The sequence below is a fragment of the Pholis gunnellus genome (genome assembly GCF_910591455.1).
Source record: "Pholis gunnellus genome assembly, chromosome: 1".
Taxonomy (NCBI): Eukaryota; Metazoa; Chordata; class Actinopteri; order Perciformes; family Pholidae; genus Pholis; species Pholis gunnellus.
Window position 1 is genome coordinate 27,305,763 of NC_136528.1, and position 23,782 is coordinate 27,329,544.

Sequence of the window (23,782 nt, forward strand, 5' to 3'; positions counted from 1 at the left end):
CCCTGCGCTGCATTGGTTCAAAACCCAGCACCTTCCCACATGTTAGTGAAGAGGTGCGGATGTGTTTATTTGCGCCAGTTCCTCTCATTATTCAATCTCTTGCTCTCTCGACCACCGCTGCTCTCTTTCTCTCACAATTTTGAATGCTTTGTTTGCAAACAGCAACCGACACTATGACTAACATGCTACACCTTTAAGGCCATGTTCAACTTCCCACAATGCAGGACTACACAAATCCATAAACACTGTAGTCACACATATAATGTGTTGTCTCTCAGATAAAATAAACTGGAACCGTCAATATGATGTACACTGTACAACATGGCATAGTCTGCTCCGAAACTGATAAGGGGTCAGATTTAAGGGCGACCAAACTACCACATTAAAAAAAACAGAACGCGGTGTTTGTCGTGTTTTGTGTTCAGTGAATTGTTTCTGGCTCCGTGTGTGTGTGTGTGCTGCATCGACTCGACTGCACCCCCAAATTACAGCTGGGCCACCAGTCGCGTCGTGCACAGTTATAAATAATTGGCCCTTTGTCCCATTTTTACCTCATTTGTTTCTCCCGTCTCTCTGCTCTCTCCATCATCAAGCCCCAACTCGCTGTCTCCATTTTTCTCTTTCTACCTCCCTCGCCTCACTTCTACCTATCTTTTCTCAGTACTTTCTATTATTCACTCTCTGTTTTTCTTTGTAACACCACATGCTGTCTGTGTATCTCTATCTCTTTTCTACCTCTGGCCACCTTTTTCTCTCTCTCGCTCTCTTTCTCTCCTCGTCAGGTCAGAGTGGAGACCCTCTGTCCCACTTTTGCTCAAACTACTCCACTTCCTGCCATCCCACGGCATGTGGGCGTGTGTGTGTGTGTGTGTGTGCATGTGTTAGTGAGGGAAGAGCTACCTCTGTAAGCAGCTAATGATAGGTACTGCTGTTATTGTTTCTATTAACACTATTTCTGTGTAGAGATCTCTCTGATTCCCACTCAAGCAGAGCCACGGTGTCAAGTGGCTCTACCCTCGGGATGTTCTGAGAGGCCCTAGATCTTGTTTATTGTTTCAAGTGCTGCAATGCGCCAATATGAGCTTCAAATTAGTGAAACACTTGAACTTCTGCTGCTCCATTCCGGCAATAGGAAATTGTACAAGTTCGCCTTCATGCATTTATTTTACACCTGCCAACAAAAAACAAACTTGCATCTCGTCACACCAATAACCAGGCCATTCCTTGTCCTTTCTGGATGCAAAAGAGATACATTTGATTTTCCAAAACAACTCATGGTAAAGAGATAAAGTCAGCCTACAGCAGTACTTCAGGAATGTCATCGTGTTTTTGATATGTTGTGTGAAATGTTGTTGTGTTTTGTGAAATTTGTTTTGACCCTCAGGGCTACCATACTTTTACACTTACAGTTAATGTAAAAAAAAGTAAGTGAATGCAAAATAGAGGAATCTAAACCAAAGCTGAAAGCTGTTTTTTAGGTGTTCATTCTGTAGATTTGCTCCTACTCTGGCTGTTCAGGGTGCTCAATAAGGTTAAAATATTAAAATAATATGGAATTGTTTGCTTAATATGTCAGAATACAGGGTCAATAACAAGGTTAATCTTTTGAGTAAATTGCACAATTCCCCACATGCTACAGAGCATCATTTCTCAAAAACAGAAAGCTGAATTACAATAAATTAATAATTTAACATGAACAAGATAAAATGGTTACAATATATATTATTAAAACCCAAATTACGAAAATATATTCAAATCAAGCAAGATTATGGCACTGAATCTTATGTCATCGCAACTTATCAAGGAGTCCCATGTGTTTAGATGCACAGGTGAGAACAGGAATCCTTCCTCTGGCCCAGGGGTCGGCAACCCGCGGCTCCCTGAGGCTACATCCACTACTACTGGAGCGGAGTTTGGAGTTTTAAAACGATCTCCGTACACACGGCGTTTCAGCATCGTATTCGAGATGATCTCCAGCCAGACTACCACGCCTTAAAACTAACATCACCTGACTATACACGTACACTGGGCACGAAGGTGCCGGTGTAAACAGGATGTAGATTGGTTGCTTAGTTAAAATAATACGACAGATCAAAGGAGTCTTTAATAATGAAAGGTCGCGCTTGATACTTTGCTCTGCTGGTGACTGAAGTCTCTGTCGTTCTGGAGAGCAATCAATGTTTAGTTCCTTTACAGTTTATGTGTGTGGACTTCACAATAGTTGTGCAGAACAAAATAAGCATTAATAAAGGAAAGGAAAGTCCTGTTTTGTAGGGCTCCATAGGGCTGATAACACCGCTGGACACGCCGCCAACAATACAAAATGTTTTAATAGTTTGTCAACTAAAGTGTGCGCCACATCCTATTACGCCTTTCCCTGCAGGTGGCCAATCATATATTATTTGCAGACCTCCGCCCTCGGTAAACTATTGTAAGCTATTATGTTGAGCACGTTAAGAGCTCTCCAGGAAGCAGTTTTCCTGTGTCTGTGTTTGGAGCTTTTATTGTGAAGGATGAGACGGAAAAAGAAAAAGAGGTTCTGGTGAAGTGTGGGAAAAGTGAATAAAGTTGCTGGTTGCTTTGCTTGGTGCAGATCATTTTATTATTATCATAAAGTATTGGCGCAACATTAACCCTCGGTAAACTATCAATGGATAAATCCCCAGAAAAGAAAAGTCACGGAGGAAAATAGAGAGTTTAATTCTGCGTGGACGTATTTGCTTTCACTGCCAACGATGCTGGTTTACCTGTATGCTTGAAATGTGGCGAGAAATTAGCAAACAACAAAACATGTAATGTTGAATGTCACTTCCAGAACAAGCACACAGCATTTGATGAAAAGTATCACGCTGGAGATGAGCGAAAAAAAGAGCGATTCCTCAACTGCTGCAGCAAACTGAGCAAGTTTCTTTCTCCTCTTCATGAGTTTGATATTGTTATAACAGGTAAAATGTCAAGAATTGAATTTATTCTTGTTCTATAATTTCACAAATACAACAAACTATAGTTTTGTATGTATAATATAACTATATACAAAACTTTATAAACTGTGATATCAAATAGCTTTTGTGGCTCCAGACACATTTTATTTGGTGCAAAATGGCTCTTTTCGACCGAAAGTTGAAATCTTGTTGTCCCCTTCGGAGCAATGCAACAAGCTGTAAACAAAGCAATGACATATGAAACAGTGGCTTATTCACACATCCCGCATCAATGGGGCAACATCAGCATTCCTTTTCACAAGCTAGTTGCCAACTTTGTCTGTCTGCTATTTGGTATAGGGCCGGTAGCGTGCACGGTTTAGAGCGTTGTGGCTGTCTGCCTGTCGAGCAACTCAGCGGCCTATAATGATGTCCATATTCATCTAATCTGCATCAGCAAATATGTTTTGTTGGAAACATTATATTACTACAAAAGAAATGTGCAAAATATTCAAAGCATCAACATATTTCATTATTTTTCCCTCCAATATTCAACCACTGCTGACTATCTCTGACCATGACTGAGTGTTTTAGTGGCCTGAATCACAGTAACAACATGTAAGCTGGCCTCCAGCGTCAAGGTCCAATGCTTTTGTCTGCCTGAGAAAAAATAACGACATTTTGCCCTTGCATCTTCTGGCTCGCTTTGTGGGTTTCCGGACAAAAATGAACCTTACCAACAAAGTGACTTTGACTATTTGTTTGTGCAAACTGAAAAAAAAATAACTTTGAACTTGAGAAGATTGTCCCTAAACAACACCCAACACACTATAGCCAGACTGCGGGGCCCAGCTGTTGTATTTGCTCTGTGATATTTGCCCAGCAGTGGCCCTGTGTCACGTCTCCATTAAAAATGCCATGTTCTTGGTAAGTGTTGGAGACGGGGCCGTAACGAACGCTGCTCTGTGTAATTAACTGTGTAAACGCAGCTTTGTAATTAAGACACTGGAAGGCTCTCCCCTAAATTAGGTCGTCAAGGTCGAGGCAGGATGAAACAGAATGGCTTTTAAAAGACGCACGTACACACGCACGTACACACGCTCGTACACACACACGTACACACGCTCGTACACACGCACGTACACACGCTCGTACACACGCACGTACACACGCACGTACACAGGGACACGGCCAGCTGCTCGATTTAAAAATGTCGTTGGTGAGGAATAGAAAACAGCCTGCAACCGAAGGCCATATCTGGTTCTGCGTTTGCTTACGTAAAATGGCCATTTTCCATTCACAGCCTGCTCGTGCACACGCATCAGGTTTCCTGCGCACGTGGAAACCCCCTCTGGTGCAAAAGTCTTTGGCAATTAACAGATTGCCGGGTTATTAAGCCGTTAGGACTAAAGCAACCGGTTCCCGTTGTCATTTGCTACGATATGAAAGAGGAAACCAGATGTCTCCGGTGCTCTGAGAGGCTCTGATGAATAGCAGCTCAGAAATACACCTTTGATCTGCAATACAGTGTGTAATCGCGGTGTGCTTTTATGCAAACACCGCACAGTGTGAGAGCGGGAGCCGAGCGGGGGCCGGCTCAAAACTCACCTTATCAGCCTGTCTCATGTAGCAGTAGAGGATCCCTCTCATGCACTTGATGGCGGAATGCTCCAATTCGTGGGTTCTCCCCATGTCGTCGTCGATGCGTCTGCATAGCGGGGTGAACGGGGAGAACACAGTGAGTGGATGAACACATGATGAACACATGAAGAGCACAGATTTTAAAGGAGTTTAAAGGACGATTCTGGTTTATTCCCACTCGGGTCTTGCTGATGTAATTCAATTTTACATTTTACTCACCAAAGTAATCGCTACTACAAGTCAAATGGGGCAACAAAAAAAACGCAAGAAGTCAGACGATTATACAGGTAAATAAACCAACGGCTGAAACAGATTGTCTGAACCACTTTATTTGGAGGTCAAACGGCTAACATGGAGGTTTGCTTAAACCCTGGACAATCATCTGACCTTCTTCTAATGACGCCGTCACGTTGTCAGACTTCAGCAATTAACTTGGTGAGTTGAATGTTTGTATTAAACCGGAATAATCCTGAAGCCGAGTCGAGCCAGATGGTGCTTCAAAAACGAAAACTATCGGCCTTTGGTTCGGTTTTGTTGGGCTGTGTGAAAGCTTTCAATTGGTTAGTGGTGCTGCGACAACAAACAACCGGACCTGGACCTGATAAAGAGGGGGTTCTCTACCTGTCCATCATTATTTATGACACACGAGCTGCAGTTGCTCAAGTCTCAGATAATAATGCTCACGAGGAGTTATTTCTTCTTGGTGCCCACCGGAGAGGATAAACAAAGGTGCAATAAAGTGCTGAACGAATTGCTGTCAGTCTCTAGACATGGATTTTCACACATGGGTCCGTGTGGTGCTGATCATGTGGTCAAGTGAATGAGCTGTCATTGTATGTGATGTTTACTCTTCTTTATTCGTTTGAAAGACGTCAGCGTGAGCACATATCAGAAGAGCACCACAAAGCAATCATTAGCCTGAAAAAAGTGAAGTCAGCTAAAGGTGTAAAAGCGACCTTAGTGTCTGTCGATAGAAGGAATTGAACTAGCAACTTTTTTGTCACAATGTGGCCTGCCTAAAGAATCCATCAGTGGCATTGAACAGTGGCTAAAAATCAATGTGCAGTTCGTAAAGCCTTTAAAAACCTTAGCGTTACGCGTTACGTATCACCCCAAATTTTGAGCTCAAACACTTTAAATAAATGTGCCTTCAAGAGAGTGATAGTCAGCGGCACGTTCCCGGTGGGGCTGGCAGATCTCGGATGCACATTGCAAAGGTCACGCTCACAGTGACTTTGGGCATCGACAAAAGGAAGGTGAAACTTCCGTGGTAAACGCTGCATTAATCACACGCACGTCTTTTAGACGTGACCCTCTGCCATCAAAAGTGATAGCAGAGGATACAGCAGGCGGCTTCTCATCTGCCAGCGTCCTGTTTTAAAGCACCTCATTACCGGACTACAAGGATCCACCGTTGTGATGTGCATGAGGTGATCCAACAATGGCCAGGGGTTACAGTAACATACCCGGCTCTTCAAATTTAATTAAGATGAATCAGGAAAACACAATGGGTGTCAGAAAGGTTACAAGAAAATATTAACACCAACTCATCAACCCACCCCCAATAAAGAGGGAGACACTACAGGTGAATGGGGTAAAGAACTGGAAAGGTATGTTTAAATATGCAATTGAGGCATTCTCTTATCAAATAGCATACATGGCCAGAACAGAAATCTGAACATTGGATGAAGCCAAGTTCAAAATTCTTATTTCACTTTGTTGAAAATCTATTTTCGTCATGGTTTCAGTAATAAAAGGTTCTATAAATCAGGTTATGAATGATGTATGAAGTAACCTCTCTGTAAAAACCTTCAGAATATAGATAGGAATGAAATGGGAAAGTTTGGTCAGTGCTACTGAAGTGGAGATTTCTGGCTCAGAGAAAATATGTATATGTACACACTTCAGGTCTTACTTATATATTTCACCATGACACTTCCCCAGTTGATTACTTACATTAAGACAATTATTTGCAGTATAAATAAACCCCTGAAAGATGTTTTGGGGATGTTTTCTTTCCACTAGTCTGAAAGAAGACGCGATATGGAGGCAAAATAGTCCAGAATCTCAAAATTGATCTGTGCATGAAAAAACGATGCTTTTGTCTGCTGTCTCCTCTTAAAATAATAATATTATCACAAATAAAATGGAACAAAATAAAGCATATAATGTGACTGGGCAAGGTGGTGGATACAACTTTGTCTACTTAGAATAGGAGTTTGTGACAAATCCAAGTGACACACACACACACACACACACACACACACACACACACACACACACACACACACACACACACACACACACACACACACACACACACACACACACACACACACACACACACACACACACACGCACACAGCAGCTGGGCGTGAAGTAAGTAATGGCAGTAGCCAAGCCTGTCAGATGAGAATCATCTTAATTAAATCCCAGTGACAATTCTAATAGGAGGCAGACATGACTGATGACTGAGATCTGCCTCTGGTCACATCACTGCAGTACACTCTATTTTTACCCCTCTCTCTCTCTCTCTCTCTCTCTCTCTCTCTCTCTCTCTCTCTCTCTCTCTCTCTCTCTCTCTCTCTCTCTCTCTCTATCTCATCCCTTCACTCCATCTCCCATTTCTTCTCCCTGACTCTTATCTCTCCATTTGCTTGATCTCTCCCTCGACCGACCTCGCCCCCTCACTCTCTTTCCCTCTCTCTCCCACCCATCTACCATCTCGACCTTTAGTCTCTACTTCTCTCCATTTCCCTCTCTCGCTCTCTCTGCGTATCTTTCTCTCCATCTTTCCTACTCTGTCCTATTACAGGCTCATTTCGTGAAAGTGCTCTTTTCCCTTGAAACTAATCACGGAGGAAATGCAGACATAAAGTGCAGGGACGGTTGATAAAGGAGTTCGGGTCCTCTCAGTTGAATCCTAAAGTGTCCTTCTTAAACCAACAATCCCAAAAGTGTTTGAAAAGCAAAGCCTTCGAATGACAGAGGCAGATTAGAGATCAGGGTCAGTGAGCATGAAATAGAGGAGAGTGCAACAAAACCAAAAGTCAAAGAAGATGAAGAGACCCATGTAACTAAAGACTCCTGGTCTGTTCTGCTCTATAAAGACACGAGAATAGATCTATCCGTCCATTACCGTGTCCCTTTTACATCAGCGTTGCTGTGGTGCTGGAAAAAATGTAGTACAATGGAGCCTAATAACACAGTCTCTCTCACAATTTATACGACAAATATTCAAATCTCAGCTGCAGATTTTGTAAAACAATACAATGATTTTATCAGCCTAAAAGAGACACAATGTAATAAATATATTATTGCCCTATTTATATGTGGCATGTCCCTATTCTTTACTGTATGTAGCAGCAAGCAGCGCTCTGCCAAAATGACTACATGTGCTCAACATATCCCGCTGCACACTTAGGTTTTTGGGTGTCAGTGGTTTACTGGCTCCAAAGTACATGATCTCTAGGTTTTCCATATATAATCAGTAGCTGATTCCTCCAATCATGCGAACAAATTGGGTACGTTAGTCCTAGAACTAGCAACAATTTTGATGAAACCGCTTTTTGGTGAGATACAGAGATAAACTAGATTATTTACATATATCTATATTTATAGATCATCAAAGAGTTTTAAAACCGCTCAAAAGATAGTATCTTGTCCTGATACTGAATGACAATTCTTTGGTTGATGCGTTTGCTGGTTTGTTTTAAGTCTGTCATCTCTTTTATGCGATTGTTTTATGTTGTTGTTTTTTTTTTTTTGCTTTCTTGTTTTTTGAAGTCTGTTATTTGGGTTCATATGTGGTGCTTGAGTGAAACTTTTACACTACACAAAAACACATTTGACTTAAACCCCTCCCCCGGCACCGATTGTCCAATCACAGCTTAGCAACCATATACAGGCATGGCAGGCCTGTCAAGCATTGCATTTCTCCACATCTTGAGGTGGCGTGCATTGAGCTGTGGCACTGTTCTGTTGAGTTTGAGGGTCTTGGCTTTTTTTTTCAGCCTTAGAAAAAACCCATAATACAGCAACGAAGTGAATCGTCAATCAATCTTTTTTTGGTACTTCTTGGGGCGAGACCCCGGGATGGACCAGGGTCAGCTCTAAAATATCCTCAAAAATCTGTAGGATACTGTGTGTACCAATGAGTGCATCATTTCAAAGACCTAGAGACCAATCAGGGAGTCAAAAGTCCCAATAAAACCCTAATAATTAAGACAAATGAGTGTGCTTTGTGTACTAACCGGTAGGCCATAGACAGGGCCCAGGCACTGGCAGCACAGTACAGGGAGTCCCGGACCTTGGCCTCCTTGCAGGTGGGGCATGATTTGATCGGGAAAAGGCCAGTGGTTGGACTCTGGTAGTTCAGAATGGTCGTCTTGACTGGATGGAAAGGAAGAGACAGAGGAAGTGTTGGTGAGGCAACAACTCTCTTGCAATGCTAGTATTATCTACTCACACCCATATTACAGGAAACAGTGAAGATAACACAGCTAGACCACAGCATGCTAGCTAGCACTGCTCCATTACAAAACAGCTGATTTTTTTTCTGCAGCCAGTGCAGCTTAATGCAACCCAATGTACTGAAGACGAACAAGTCCAGAAGACATTCACGGCGTTATTCATTATTAGTCTTCCCTGAGAATGCCGGTTTTTAAAGAGAGCACATACCTCCATGCCCCCACACTCTTTGCAAGACCTTGGTTTGTTTCCAATCCTACACAGTGGAAACGCTCTCAAGCAGCATCACTCCCATCACACCTACGCAGGTCTCTATTTTGATCCAGGTTTTTAGATGTTCACATGTCAGAGCAGACGTGTGCTTTGCTGCGTCAGCTGGACAAGAAGCAGCCCCAGAGGCAGAGAGGACACGGCGATGGATTGCCAGCGTATATGTTCTCTGCTTCCGGGCTAGTCTGCGTTTGTCAAGTGCAGAAATAGAATATTTATCCGGCTCCTCCTGGAGGGTTACAGCGTATTCCCTGACCCGCGACCTTCCTCGGGCTGTGCAGCAGTTGCCCTCGCTTCATGCTCTTCTCTGAGTACTTCCTGTGCATATTCAAGGTCAAATACATCTAATGAAATTATGTTCAGGTTGGGCAAAGACACTTGGTAGACATGTTTTCTTCTTTGATGAAGGAAAACAAACGTTCGTGTGATGAAGTCACTTGGAGAGGAGCTCCGTTTGCATTATTTTGGCATGTACAGTATACACTGTAGGAGTGTGATAACAGATGGATGCTTTTTCAAGTCGAGCTAAGTGTGAACGTTGACATGGAAAGTGTGAATGGCTGCGACTGTAAATAAAAACAACGATTCCTGGAGGAATATCACTTGGACTCGGGTGCCATTGTTGCACCTCAAAATACTTGGATTGTGCTGCACAAGCTGACAAGAGTCAGTTGATGTTCATGTCAGTGTTTTGCAAGGCATTGTGAAGACAGACATGGAGTTGCGCAAGCTGACTTGCTTTGTGGTGTGCGCACATACTTCACCACCAGTTACAGACTTAACATGGACTCACATGAGGAGAAACAGGCTTCATTTCCATTTTTGTATAAACTATTAGATACTTCAACGAGAGAACGAGGATTGATGTGAACTTCTACCCTGCTGAAGTAACTTGGAGCAAAACACAGAATCCATTCCAGCTCCGATGGGGGCTGACTTTGACCTCTGGTCTCCCTCTGAGAGACTTTACTGTTCACACATATATTTAAAAAGCGGTTACAAAACACAACGCTGCATGACCTGTCGTCTTTCTCTTCTTCTGCACCCGCATCAGAGTGGAAATTAGAAAATCATCAGTCTTTGACATAAACTTTGACCCAACATCTTGCTTCCTGAAAGTTACCCGGTGAAAAACATGCCAATGGTTTAGTGATATGAAATAATACTAGGGCTGCACAATACATCAAACTTTTATCGAAATCGCAATATGGCCTACTGCAATTTTCAAATCGCAGGAGGCGCAATAAAAATAAATAAAATGAGATGTGTATCAGAAAAACATTTTTAATTAAGTATTTACATTGCACTATAGTAACCTGGTTACTGCCAATGCTCGTATACTAGCACCTTGTCAGTAAGAAGCGTCAACGAATCGTATGTTTTTGTTTCACCAGTTCCGGTCCCCGTCTCTCTCCCCACAAGTCCTGTTCCTTTCAGTCAGATATTGAAGAAAAACATATTCTTGCTGTTAGACGGCTCCCAGTGCCTTTCAATGACATAGCTACATCAACGAGAGCTTGGGTAACATTTCAACAGCGACTCGGTGAGAATGTAGCTCGCCACGCTTGGCTGTTTTGAAGCTTCGTCACTTGAGCTAAACGCTAATGGCATCGTGATAGCAGGCTCACTATGACAATGCAACAGTAGGCAGGTATTTGGTCACGGTTAAAGTCTTGACTAGAGAAATCAAAACGTTGACCTGATAATTGTGCTGAATGAAAAGTCAGGGCGTCACTGAAGTTATTAAAATTCACCCATCTTCTTGTTAATAATCTGTTTATCTTTATGTACTATGCAATATTTTAATTTTATTTTCATGATGTATAGTCCTTACTAGATTCAAGAGACATACCAAAATAAAAAATATCATCAGCAGTGCTACTTATCAATCTAGATTGTTTTCCTGAGTTGCCTCGTGTTGGAGAAATAGAGATGACGAGAAATCATGACCCGGTTACTCAACATAATCCACGGACCTTGTCTCAACAGGGTTTCATGGAGGAACGATGGTTGAAAGACAATACTTCCGACATGAAACTGCTCAAAACAAGGTCTGTTAAAAAAAAAAGAGGAAAAAATACATATTTTAGATTTTGGTGTGAACTGTCCCTTTAAATGTCAAACACCTGATTGATTGTGAAACAATACAACTTTTACCTGTTTTTTAATTACTGTGCAGTGCTAATTTGCTGATGTGTCTTTCAGAACACAATTAAACATCGAGTCTGAAACCAGGCTACCCCAGACGACTAGACGTCTTGAGACCTGAAAACCAAACGACATCACGAGTTGTTGCCTGCTGTACTCTGCCAGCATCAGGTTTTGATAAAGGGAAAGTATCAAAGTCCTTAATTTAGTGCCACCAGAATGACTGGGAAGCTCTGCAGTTGGTGATGACCAAGGTCTTTTCTTTGGAGACATAGTTCAGCTGAGGGGGGGTTTGTGACTAAATGGATGAGCAAAGATAAACCAAGACGGTTCGAGTTCACCTGAGTTCATGCACAGCATTAGTTACCGAGGACAGAACAGCGGATGGAAGCTTTCAATACGAGCAAATCGGAGCTCTCCAATAATATATGCTGAAATATTACATACTCAAACAGAAAGCCTTCAGGGAAAGTCATTCATCTGTTTCAAACACACGCACACACACACATCCTCCTCTCCTGCAGAGGTCCCCTCACCGATGACTAATCTGTCTGGAGGGATCACTTCATTTTTCATCAGAACATTATGCCGGTGCAAATGATGGGGACATCCATTCTGCGCTGTCGTTTGTAACGCAGCAGACGGGAGACAGAGAGGGAGAGACTGATGAAGAGGGAGACGGAAGGGGACAGGGGTGAGGGAAAGACAGATAGAGAGGATGTGTGTCTGTCTATGAGTACAAAAGAGAGAAAGTAACGGGCAGGGGGGGGGGGCGTGAATTGTCAGTCTATATCGGCGCATGGACTTGTGTGTGTGTCGTATATCGGTCAATTGAAGGCGACAGGCACATCGGCGGTGAGATATAGAGGTTGATGGGGTGAATTAGGCAGAATATTAATAAAACTGTCAGGCACTCCAACGCCTCGCACTAACTAAGTGCACACTTACATGCATGCATGTGAAAACACACACTACACACACACACACATACACACACACACAAACTAGACGCAGACACTGTTGTTTTACATGTCATGTCAGCATGAGTGAGTCTTGCTACAAGTCGGTTTATACGGAAGGTAGCCCGTTACAACGGTTGTAATGGCAACGGTACACATACAAATGGCTCCTATTCTATTTCTACAGTCTCAGCATAGAGTAATGAGGTGTTAGACATACAGACACACACACACACACACACACAATACAGATTCATCTGGATTGCTAAGCAGTAATAGGACAGTGCCTTTGGGTACAGGCTAATTTTGACTGCGGCTACACTCGTGGTAGAATGTTAAAAGGCTGTGAGATGTATTGGTCATGACACTCCACAGAGACGACTGTATCTGGTTTTCTCGCAAAGTGCTGTCTGTCTCCTTGACCACAAATATGCCAAGAGCCTGTGGTCAGTAAATTAATTATCCATTATTATATTAACTAAGATTTATATTATCGAAGAGCAGTGAAGCACCCTGGGTAATTGGCTCAGGTTTAACTGACCACATGCAAACATTAGGAAGCACCATGACATGCTATAGGCAATTTAAAAAAAAGTGATGTTGAAAAGTCAAATAAGTACGCATGTATGTTCATAGATCTCAAAAATATCGAGAAAATACAAATAAATGTAAAAACAGTTCACCTATTTGACGCTTTGTCAAAGAATTTGTGAAATACAACTGAAAAAACAGCGGTTACATTTGGAGTTACTGCAAATTAAGCATTTAAAAAACAAAGTATAGTCTCAACTCTAGTTTCATTTTCTCAGAAATCTGAGAAATGTCTCATCAGCTGTAACTCAGGTTTAATACAATAATTCATATCTTTGATGGACACAGGTTTAATGTGTTTCACAAAATAAGCCCAGGATGGAATGGGTTGCCGAGCTCTGATACCACTCAATTAAGAACTGAGTGGTACCTCAAGGTTTCATCTTCAAGTCACGCGTTCTTCAGTTGTTCACACCGCAAGTTTCTCTGGATGCAAATCAACTGTTGTTGGGAGTTTTCTGCCACGCCATCCATCAAGCTAATGTCCCACTAAATCAGCAGCTAATGTCTCAGACGCACACAGTCTGCTCTTTTACAATGGGCCATTTCACTGCACCGACAGTGTGGCGAAAATGAGGGAAGATGATGAGAAAGAAGAAGAAAAAAAAACACTGAGGGATAGATTGAAAAGAGAAAAAAAGAGATGAAAGATAGAAAGAGTGAGACGGTATCTGTTCAGTGCCACAGCAGACGCTACAGGGGAAAAATGGAAATACACTAACTGTGATATTCACTGTTCGAGCCAGTCTCAACAATTACTTCTGGGTCTACTGCTGCTGACGTTGTCATAATATTTCTTGCAATATAGCATCCGTGACATGAGGTACTATTGAATGAAAAACAAATGCAGCGGCCATAAAAAAAACTAAACAACAGAAATGCTGACAGAGTAGCAACATCTAAGAAAGAAATGTTGATTTAATATTTTTTGGGGGGAAACACGCTGATTTGCTTTCTTTCCAAGACTGAGACGAGGAGAGAAGATCTATATCAAGAGTCAAGAGACGATGCTTAGCGTAGACAGTGGTGGAATGTAACCAAGTACATTTACTCAAGTACTATACATAAGTACAATTTTGATGTACTTTACTTAAGTTTCTCCTACTTTATACTTCTACTCCACTACACTGTGGAGGTCAATGTTGTTCTTTGGACTCCACTACATTTGTCTTTAGTTACTTTGCAGATTTAGATACCTGATATATATTAACTTTCAATACAGCATGTTTCCAGTATTTAAGTAAATGTGCAATCTAACACACTGTTCACAGCTGATTATGTTGAAATGTGTATTTCAATGAGTCAAATGAAAACATGATTAAAGCTGAATTATGTTCCACAGAATTGCACAGTATTTATGAGATTTTGTGATCTCGCTATCGTTTTGCCATGAGCAGCATGAGAGTGTTTGATTGTGAAATGTTAAATAAACTGCTTCTGTCTTTTACTCCAGTGTTTGTTGCTTTTGTCGTTTATGATGGCATGTTTGGATTGGTATTTTCCTTTTGTTTTTTTTTGTTTGTTTGTTTCTGAAATAAAATCCATTACTTTTAAATCCACATGTTGTTATCCACATCTGTTATGATATGCATATTTAAATTACACTCTGTAACTATTAGTCACTGAAACAGACTGATTTGCAAAATCAACACGGCAAAGGTTGGCTCAAGGGAGAGAAGTAGAAAAACTAAAAATTCTGAAAATCAAAACAGACAGATGGAAAGAAAGAGCACCAAAATGAAAACCAACTAGCTCATAATGACTGTGAAAAGAAGAAAAACCACAACGTGTTTTCTCCTTTCCTTAATCGGTGCGAGCCAGACGGCAGAGCGATAGTGCCTTCTGCCTCCAGTATTATCAGGAAGGAGTCAATGGAGTGTGGCCACATTGCCACATAAATAGGAAACCATAGAGAGCTGAGGGAATGTAAGAGAGGAGGAAAAGGAGAGAGAGAGAGAGATGATAGAGTGATGAGCTGTGAGAGATGGAGGTGAACTTTCCTCCTATCGCAACAGCATCGTATGCTTAATATTGCTGGGGGGAAGCTTTGCAACAAAACAACAAAGAAAGAGAAAGGAGGAAGAATGTAACTGCTTTGATTTGTCATTGTCACCCCCAACCTCACCCCTCTCCACCTCTTTTCCTCCCTGAAACCGAGAGAAAGCAGGTATATTGGCAGGCAGGTCTGGGTGCCGGCGATAACAATGTTGGCTTTGTTCCCCGCTGGAATTGGACGAGCGCTTTTTCCAGCCGCCACCCAACACAACAATTAAACGAGCCCGATGTTCAACGCCGCGTTCCTTCCGACATCCTGCAATCTGGCGGAGGGCTTTTCCTCCGCAGAATCTATGGGGTTTCAACGCGGCCCATGCTGGAAGCTACGCTGCACTCGCTGATAGCAGCGAATCAGTTCCAACTGAGAGCTGCAACTGTTGCACACTGAGCTCTGCTCATTGTATTCAGTCTTTTTCTGAACACACAGACACACGGAGCGTAATGAGCACCCAGCAACCACGCAAACCGACAAGAGGACCGCGAGCGCGCGCGCACGCACACACACACACACACACACACACACACACACACACACACACACACACACACACACACACACACACACACACTAGCTGCCCTGTCTTCATCAGAGCAGACCAACGGGCTGTGTCATATCTGCCAGAAGTGTGTTCATGTGAGAAACTGGTGCATCCAGGCCCTTCCACACAGGACGCATTAAACAATCCCTCGATCCACACCTGGGTTTAGAGGCAGTCACCTTCCACTTTTACTGTTTACCGCGGGCAAAGGCAAGCAAAAGGAAAAGCTGCACTTTATAAGGTCTTAAATAAATCCGCCGACCTGAGCCGAATCCTGACCCAAAGCTGAGATTTGTCTGTGCTGTTTGTCTCTGTAAATGCTATTTTTCTTCCCCACTGACACTATTGTCTGCATTTTATAGATACTGTGACTTTAACATCATAAACATCAGTCCGCATAAAAAGCTTTTCTGCGATATAAAGGAGGCTATATCAACACCATATATTCTGAAGGAAGGAATAAATGTGACAACTCTAGGTTACAGGTTGTGTACCGATGACTTGTTAATAGCGCCTTCATATTGGGTGCTTGCTAACGATAATGATGATTTTGATTTGATTTTGGAGCTGAGCTTCTCTGTGAGCGTCCTGACTTGATTTGAATTCGCTAAACGACTTGTCGCACAGTGCCGCGATTTTTAAAGATCACCTCTCACATTCCTGACTGACTGTTCCCACTCGCTGAAACATTGGGAACACACAATGTGATCAATCAGCTGAGTGAATCAGACAGAAGCATCTCGTCTCGTGATCCATTGAGTTACTAGATGATGCTCCATGGTGGCCTGTGCGATAAAATGCTGCAGGGCCCTGTAGCCTAGTTTTAAAGGCACTTGAAAGTGCACCTCTGCCAAATTCCGGCTGGAAAAATGCCAATTTAGGTCACGTTTACATTTCTCTTAGTTCAAGGACACTACAAGGAGAAGGCCATGCTTTACATATATTCTGCAATCCATTAAATATCACAGGTAGAAAAGCACTGGAAAGCTCCAAGGCCAAGCAGGGTTATGCGTTTTTTTTCTATTTTCTTTTTTACAGTGCTGCATACTAGTAATTATAAATGAAGGCACAATTATCCAATTTCTACAACTACACACAGCACTGTGCATAGCTCGTGGACATAGCTAATGAAAAATGTATGATTACAGTGCATTTGTCTTGAAAAGAAACACAACCAGAATTTTTTTATAGCACTTAAAGCTCAGAAGCACCTCCTAAGAGCACGCAGGTTGTTGTTTTTTGTCTACTGTACTGTATAGTACATTTTTGTTACTTCAACAAGAGCAACTGGGAAAAGCCGAGCTTACGTCCACGGTGGCCAAATCAGCACTGATCCCTGGGGACAGCGTCCTGAGCTGCATTACTAGAATCTAACAGCTAGAGGAAACACATGATCCTGCGTTCTGCACACTAAACCAAACTCTATCTGTGTCTTTTGGTTAACTACTACTTCTGTACCTCCAGCTACATCTCCTCTCCCCAAGGCTTAATCCGGTGTGGACACAGACCATCCTAACGGAACACAGGTGTAACTAATAAGATTAATAACGGCTGCATTCAGTTTAGGTCTTGCAGTGCTAGGGCCTAGCTATTGTGCGCGTTGGCTCACTGGCACACCAAAGTGGAACGGAACCATCATTAATGCCATTAATTACACCTGTGCTTTTATGTAATGACGAGTCAAAACCCCTGACATGAAAAAGGCCTATCATTAAACAAACAGATGTCCATTTGAAGTGGGTGTACTGGCATTGCATCAAATTTGAAATGTTAGCCCACTGCTGTCAAATATGGCGTTTAACCTTCTGCCAGCCTAATGGCCCAGTCACACATGAGCTCATGACAGCAATATTTCACACCAGATTTAGTTTCTTTTTAATAGAATCTTCACTTCGGTATTAAAGCTGGTGTCACTTTGTTTACGTCCAAATTTTGGTTAGGTCCGAAATCGAGAATGTTATATGTTTAGCTGCATGGCCGTTGGGCGTGATTTCTTTGTGCGTACTGGGAGGTAGCACTGGCTGGCACAGCACTGCAGTCACAGCTGCAGGTAATTAAGTAATCAGTACTAATGTGTATTTATCTCTCCTGTGGTGAGGCTGGAGACTCTTCCACTGATTACACATGCCAGGATCATCACCTGGAATTGGGTTGCTGCAGCTATTTGTCAGTCCACTGCCATCCATCCTTAGATCCTAGTAACAACTAACCTGGCTCGTTTCAAACTAGAGGGATTTGGGATGAGCTTTTGTAAATGCAGGTATGACTTCTTTTTTGATGGTGAAAATATGCACGTCACAGTTTGTCGCAGTATTTAGAATAAGCGGGAAATACAAGATTATGCTAACTCCCCCGACGTTATTTAATCATATAGTCTAATCATTTTGGCATAATGTTATTTTGGTTTAGGTTATGTTTTTTGGTTTACATCATTATGAAACAGCATCTTTATTGAGTGTTGGTCAAATATAAAGACCATATGGCTTTATACTTTAAATGGGTCATACTCCATTAGCGACGATCGATAATAATCGCTGTTACTGGCAGTTACACGTGGCGGTATGTGTAAATATTTAGTAATAAGTAATCTCTCCATGCTAGTTTGTGTACATATTTATATTGCAGTGACATGTTATTATCTTCTTTGTAAATGCTGACATAACTAGCTTAAGTTTAAACTCAAGAACAGTTGGTGCAAGCAGCTCCTGCGTCTTCTAGACTTGTGCTGTAAGAAAAATCAACCATAAAGTACACATACATCGTGTGTGGGTGTGATTTTGTGCATGCGTGTGTGATGGAAATCCCGTCTTTGCTAGGTCAATATCATTCAAGCCAAATGGCAATTTCTTTAAAAACAATAAGAAAACACATTCACAGTAATATTCTGGAAAAAGACCCTTAAGGTACATTTTCTATTCTATTCTGGTTTGTTTGAGCAGAAACGATGAAGGCAAATCACTGTCAAAATCCGAGAGCGCAAATGAGATCCATGCGCGCGGAAATCAAAGTGATATCCGGTTTATCCAAAGACGAGGATTGTAACCAATTAGATGTAGAGATACAATCGAGACTGGGTCCACCCACTTACTGTCAAAAAGAAAAACTACTCGCAAGCGAGCAGGTTAAAGTTTCGCCAGCAAGCAGGTTTAAGCTTCGTGAGCGACTTTTGCTCGCGCGAGACAGACTTTGGCTCACGGAGTGATGTAAAAGCGCTCATCAAAGTAAAATACGCACGCGGCTGTTTGATTTCCGCGTGCGCATGGATCTCATTTGTGCTCTCGGATTTTGACAGTGATTTGCCTTCATAAGAAACAAAAGTCCACACTTGGCTGGAGTAGCCTGATAGTCCACTGTTGGTAATGTAGGAATGTATGTGTGTGTGGTACACGATGGGATCTTCTCTATCCACATCTGGTCTCTTCCATCCTATCCTTGTTGAAAAACAGATTATCTGGTGCAGCAACTCCCATATGATCCTCTACTGAAGCCCCACTAACAAACACTACCAGCTGAGTGCAGTGCCAAACCAAGTCAAGACACCTTATGTAGAATTAAATTCAGGTCAGCACTTGCTGGGTGAATGTTTTTGTTTCTGTAACACCAGCGAACCCCCAATGTCGCTTTTATCTTGCCAGCCGAAAAACAAAATCTCTCTAAAGCAGAGAGTACGTCTGCAAGATGTAATCGCTATACCCAAGGCTGCAATGTGAGCATATTGCAATGACAAAACTACCACCAGCTTCACGGTCTCATATATTAGCTGACATTTGTTTCAGATAGCTTTGCATTATATGTAGCTCTAAACTTTAGGTGAGCCCCGTCTCATAGTACTGCTAAGTTTTCAACAGTGAACACTTACCGGCATTGTAATAGCGGTCCAGCTTCTCCCATAGGGGCTCACCCTCACGCTGGAGATTGGACAGTTTGAGAGGTTCATAGATGGAACCTGAGGAGAGACACATCTATTACAAACCAACTTCAAAAAGTGTTGCAGTTACAAATAGTCTTTTCTACAAAAAATAATGCCTTTGTTGTCTCATAAATCTTTAAAAAATAAAATATTAAAAATGATTCTCAATTATGTCTCTTTAACAACATGATGCCTTCATGACTAAACTGAGGTCAAATTGATTGTTTTCATCTTAGAGTTACTTACTGACGTTCTTCAATCTTGAGACAATAGTGTTATTTCATATATTCCAATGTGTAGATAAAAAAGGTCTTCAGTCAGCAGTTGCTTGTGAATACCTTTTTTTCATCAAATTATCCTATTCATGAGTAATTTAATTAAAGAAATAAGAAGTAAAGAAAAAAACAACCCAAAAAAACAATGCAAACACATGCCATCAATAAACTCTGTTTTTCACTGCAAGACATCACATCGCAAAGGGCTCAGCACACAAAACAATATTCAGGCCCCGAGCTGAAGATTCAAATGGTAATGTTGCTCGCCACCAGTTATTTCGTGTTCCTCTGAGCTGAGAGAGAGACGGAGTTTGAGGAAAACCCTCATCTGTTAGACTTTCTCTATTTTCAGACACTTTTCCCTCTGCTGAGATTTGCATTTTAATAGGTTCGACCTTGGGTCAATACCGCAGGTACTGAAAAATTCACATTCTGGCTGAAATTAGCATAATTTCCATCAGCTTAAAAGTTGCAGGGGACAAAGCCAATCCATCTCTTTTTAAAGATAACACTCTAAAAGAGCATAGAGGAGGTCCAATATTCCAATTTTAATTTCTAACATGAGATCAGAGAACTGTGGTTATTCGGCGTTTGGCTGGTTTTAACACAATCCCATGACTAACTTCAGAGATGCAGCGCTCTGACACTAATATAGATGCAGTATGTCATATGACCTGATTAATACTGTACATTTATTTGGTGTCACTTCTGGGTCTCTCACGTTTACTGTGGAGGAGCAAGGAGATTATTCATATGGCTAAACCAACATAAGACACACATGAGTTTGGCCAACAGCCTAACAGAGCGCGAGCATGTGGATGTCTTGTGTTTTGTTTTCTCGTGATCAGAAAATAATTATGCTGTGAGCTCAACATCGCGGGCTGCCTCCGAATCGGGAAATAAAGAACAATAACCTTCTCATGTTCGGAGAAAAAGATTTCCTCGTGCTCTTTACCCGTGTCCTCTCTGGCCTTCTGTGTGTGTCCGACTGCATTGTTTTCCTCTTTTGTGCCGCCACTACTTACCAAGTCTGTGTGCTTTCTGATGAGGCCGGGCACTCGTGGCCACTGAAGCGGCCATTCTCAAAAGGTGAAATTAAGGCCAATCGTCTCTCTCAGCTAAATCACAAATCTACAGCAATTCACAGGAAGGAGTTAGTAGCATAGAGTTAGATTTTATTTTTTTTACACATGCATGAATCAACAATGAATTACACCCTGGGTGATGAGGATCATGTACAGCAAGCAAGGAATTACAATGGATTGTATATGCTTAGGAATGCCAGTTATGTTAACCCTTATAGAGAGTCAAGATGAAATATTATATGATGGTGATGTAATTATGAGAAGAACTTCAGTAAATTGAGACAGCACTTGACTGATTATTGCCCTTGATTTTCCACTTCAAAATGCTATGGTCTCATGATGCTGCACTGCTGTGTTAATACTGAGAATGGATGCATCTTATCACATGTGTTCCCTTTGATTGATAGACAAGTCATAATAGCTGCCCTCAGACGAGGAGATGTTGTCCTTTGCGTCATATCTCTTTACAAGCTGCCTTTTAGCAGATACAGAATCCCCAAACAACAGCAGTTATTATGACACTACTAGATGATTTATGGAGGTACAATGTTAGGAATTCTTTGTTTCAGCACACCACAAAAAAAAGTAGTACGACAGCAAAGAAAGTACAGATAGAATAACTGACTACATTTACAATCAGTGTAGTCTGTGAGTGAATTTGGAATAACCTGGTCATAATGTATATTGTTTTTCTAAGTTGTATCACTATAAAAAATGGTGACCCTACAGCTATTGTGAAGGTTTTTATTTATTTCTTGTCGTTGTAATCCTTGCATTGTAAAACTACCTTCAAAGTTTTATGATGGGATCACTTTCCCTCGAGAGCCATGCTGACTACCAGTGCAGTGATAGCACAGTCTGCCAGCTTCCACCACGGGCCCCACTACTCACCACCTCATGCAGCGCGCATTACAGTTAACTAAGGGGTGATATGTAACAGCAAAGGGGAGACCTGATGAAAGGCTCTTAAAATAGCCCCTGGTTGCTGCACATTTACACCTCTGACCTTTCATGCTTGTACCGTCAGTGCAGTGGACAAATGCAATGGTCAGATCAGGTCAATTGCACACCGTGTAGAGTGGCTTTACAAACACACGGTCTCACACAAGCACAACAGAAACAATCGGACGTGTCACGCCGCACGGTGTCATGCGAAGTAATAAGTCTGACCTGATCTTTTTGATCGGGCTTTGAATTCCAAGAGTTTCCATCCGACATCTGCAATGCTCGCCATGTTTACACACTGTCCAATTCGCTAGAATGTTAAAAGATTTCCGGTGATTTCCTTCAAAATAAAATGGAGGCAGCAAGGCTCCCGAAGAACAACATAAGTATACACATTTGAAGTGGCCTTTTAATAGCAAATTAATGACAGTAAAACGTTTCATCTCATATTAATGAGTACCATTGTATTTTATTTGTTTAAATGTATTCACTTTACTTTCTTATGAGCCTGATAATTTTATTTATTTTGAAGATCAACTTCACTTCCGACTTAGCTCTAGCTAACCTGTTCTAGCGTGATGCAGTTATCAACTTTCAAACTACCCGTAGCACGACATTGCCGTAAACGAGGAAACTCTAATGTCGCATTGTGTAACGCAACCCCTATTCCGGTGTATTTATTCCACCTATTTCTAATACAATACATACAACAGAGCGGCTATCTAAATTATAAAATAATATGTAATCTATAACATCATTTAATCGAACGAAGCTGCTATTTCACCATGCCGTAAAGCGGTGTGCCGTAATACAGTTAGTGTTGTTGTGAGGAGCTGCACCTGTACTCGAGGAAGAATGTGGAGATTTAAATTCAATATTTGGGCATTTTCGTTACTTTTTGTGGGACAGTATAGCGCATTTGCTCTTCAAGATGTAACGGCCGACCTTTTCGGTGCCGAAAATTATGGGACGGTGGCGGCGTTTGGAGATTTTTATGCGGATAAACAGACAGACATCTTCATCATCAGAGGGCGTACGTTAGAGCTTCAGTAACGTTTCCTTGCTTTATGTCGTGTATGCTAATTAACCGCTTGCACAAATTACGTATACTGTTTTAATAATCTGTTCAGGGTAACGTTAGTTGTTTAAAATGAAATGCTATACTTCCGTATATATTTACCTTTGCAGTTTGTCTAACATGGCTCCGTGCTTACAAGTCCGTCGCTATATTTCTTTGAAAACGACTTAAAGGTTGTCGTTCAGATGAAATTAGCTGTGATAAGTATACATGCATATGTTGACTTCTTACTGTTTCAGAGGCTGAACTGGTGATCTTCTTGGCTGACTCGAAAACACCTTACTTCAAGCCCAAAGTTAACATCACTAAGGACAGTTTCCCGAGGTACATGCCACTTTCAGGGCTATTTTCCTTTCAATACATTCCAGTTACACATTATATGTAACATGTCGTGTCCTCATTGCCTCTTTTTTTCCTGTCAGTACTGAGGAAGTGACTCACGTTTCAGGGTGGCAATGTTTACTTTTTAGGAGTAGCTCCACATAAAAGCAGAGTCGTTGCCTCTCACTTTAATGGACAATCTTCCTGTTCAGGGGCACCATCATCACCAGCGTGGTTCCTGGGGACTATGACGGAGACTCCCAGATGGATGTCCTTCTTACAGCTCAGATCCAGAGCTCCAAGATGACAACTGTGTTCATCTTTTGGGGGAACAACCAGACATTAGGTACAGCTTTAACAGCGAATGGGTGCTGAGGGTGGGTGGGGGCCAGAGAAAACGCTGATGATGGGTGTAGCTCACACAAATTGAGATTGGAGTAGAGCCGTTGTTGTTGTTGTTGTTGTTGTTGTTGTTGTTGTTGTTGTTGTTTTGCTCCACCTGCAATGACAAGTGAGTGTGTCCGTTATGGAGAAGGTGTATGAATCTGATGTATTTGGGAATGATAAACGATAA

General features: G+C 41.8%; 2 protein-coding genes across 5 annotated transcripts in view; one reads left to right on the top strand and one right to left on the bottom strand.

The window, feature by feature from the left end:
* The window catches only part of phkb (phosphorylase kinase, beta), an 89,191-nt gene extending 66,186 nt beyond the window's left edge, over positions 1 to 23,005 (bottom strand). For 2 of the 4 annotated variants that reach the window (XM_079162455.1, XM_079162456.1), the window contains exons 1-4: positions 22,035 to 22,112; positions 19,454 to 19,540; positions 8,816 to 8,954; positions 4,530 to 4,629 (exon numbers count right to left, since the gene is read on the bottom strand). In XM_079162455.1, the coding sequence (XP_079018581.1) occupies positions 4,530 to 4,629; positions 8,816 to 8,954; positions 19,454 to 19,540; positions 22,035 to 22,098 (390 nt within the window). In that variant the 5' untranslated portion in view covers positions 22,099 to 22,112. Of the gene's footprint in view, positions 1 to 4,529; positions 4,630 to 8,815; positions 8,955 to 19,453; positions 19,541 to 20,804; positions 20,911 to 22,034; positions 22,113 to 22,989 lie in introns of those variants that run through there. The other 2 variants (XM_079162458.1, XM_079162457.1) reach the window with 2 other exon arrangements.
* itfg1 (integrin alpha FG-GAP repeat containing 1) overlaps positions 22,650 to 23,782 on the top strand; it is a 125,211-nt gene continuing 124,078 nt past the window's right edge. The window contains exons 1-3 of the mRNA XM_079162496.1: positions 22,650 to 22,842; positions 23,127 to 23,211; positions 23,421 to 23,554. Coding sequence (XP_079018622.1) covers positions 22,665 to 22,842; positions 23,127 to 23,211; positions 23,421 to 23,554 — 397 coding nt within the window. The 5' untranslated portion in view covers positions 22,650 to 22,664. The remainder of the gene's footprint in view (positions 22,843 to 23,126; positions 23,212 to 23,420; positions 23,555 to 23,782) is intronic.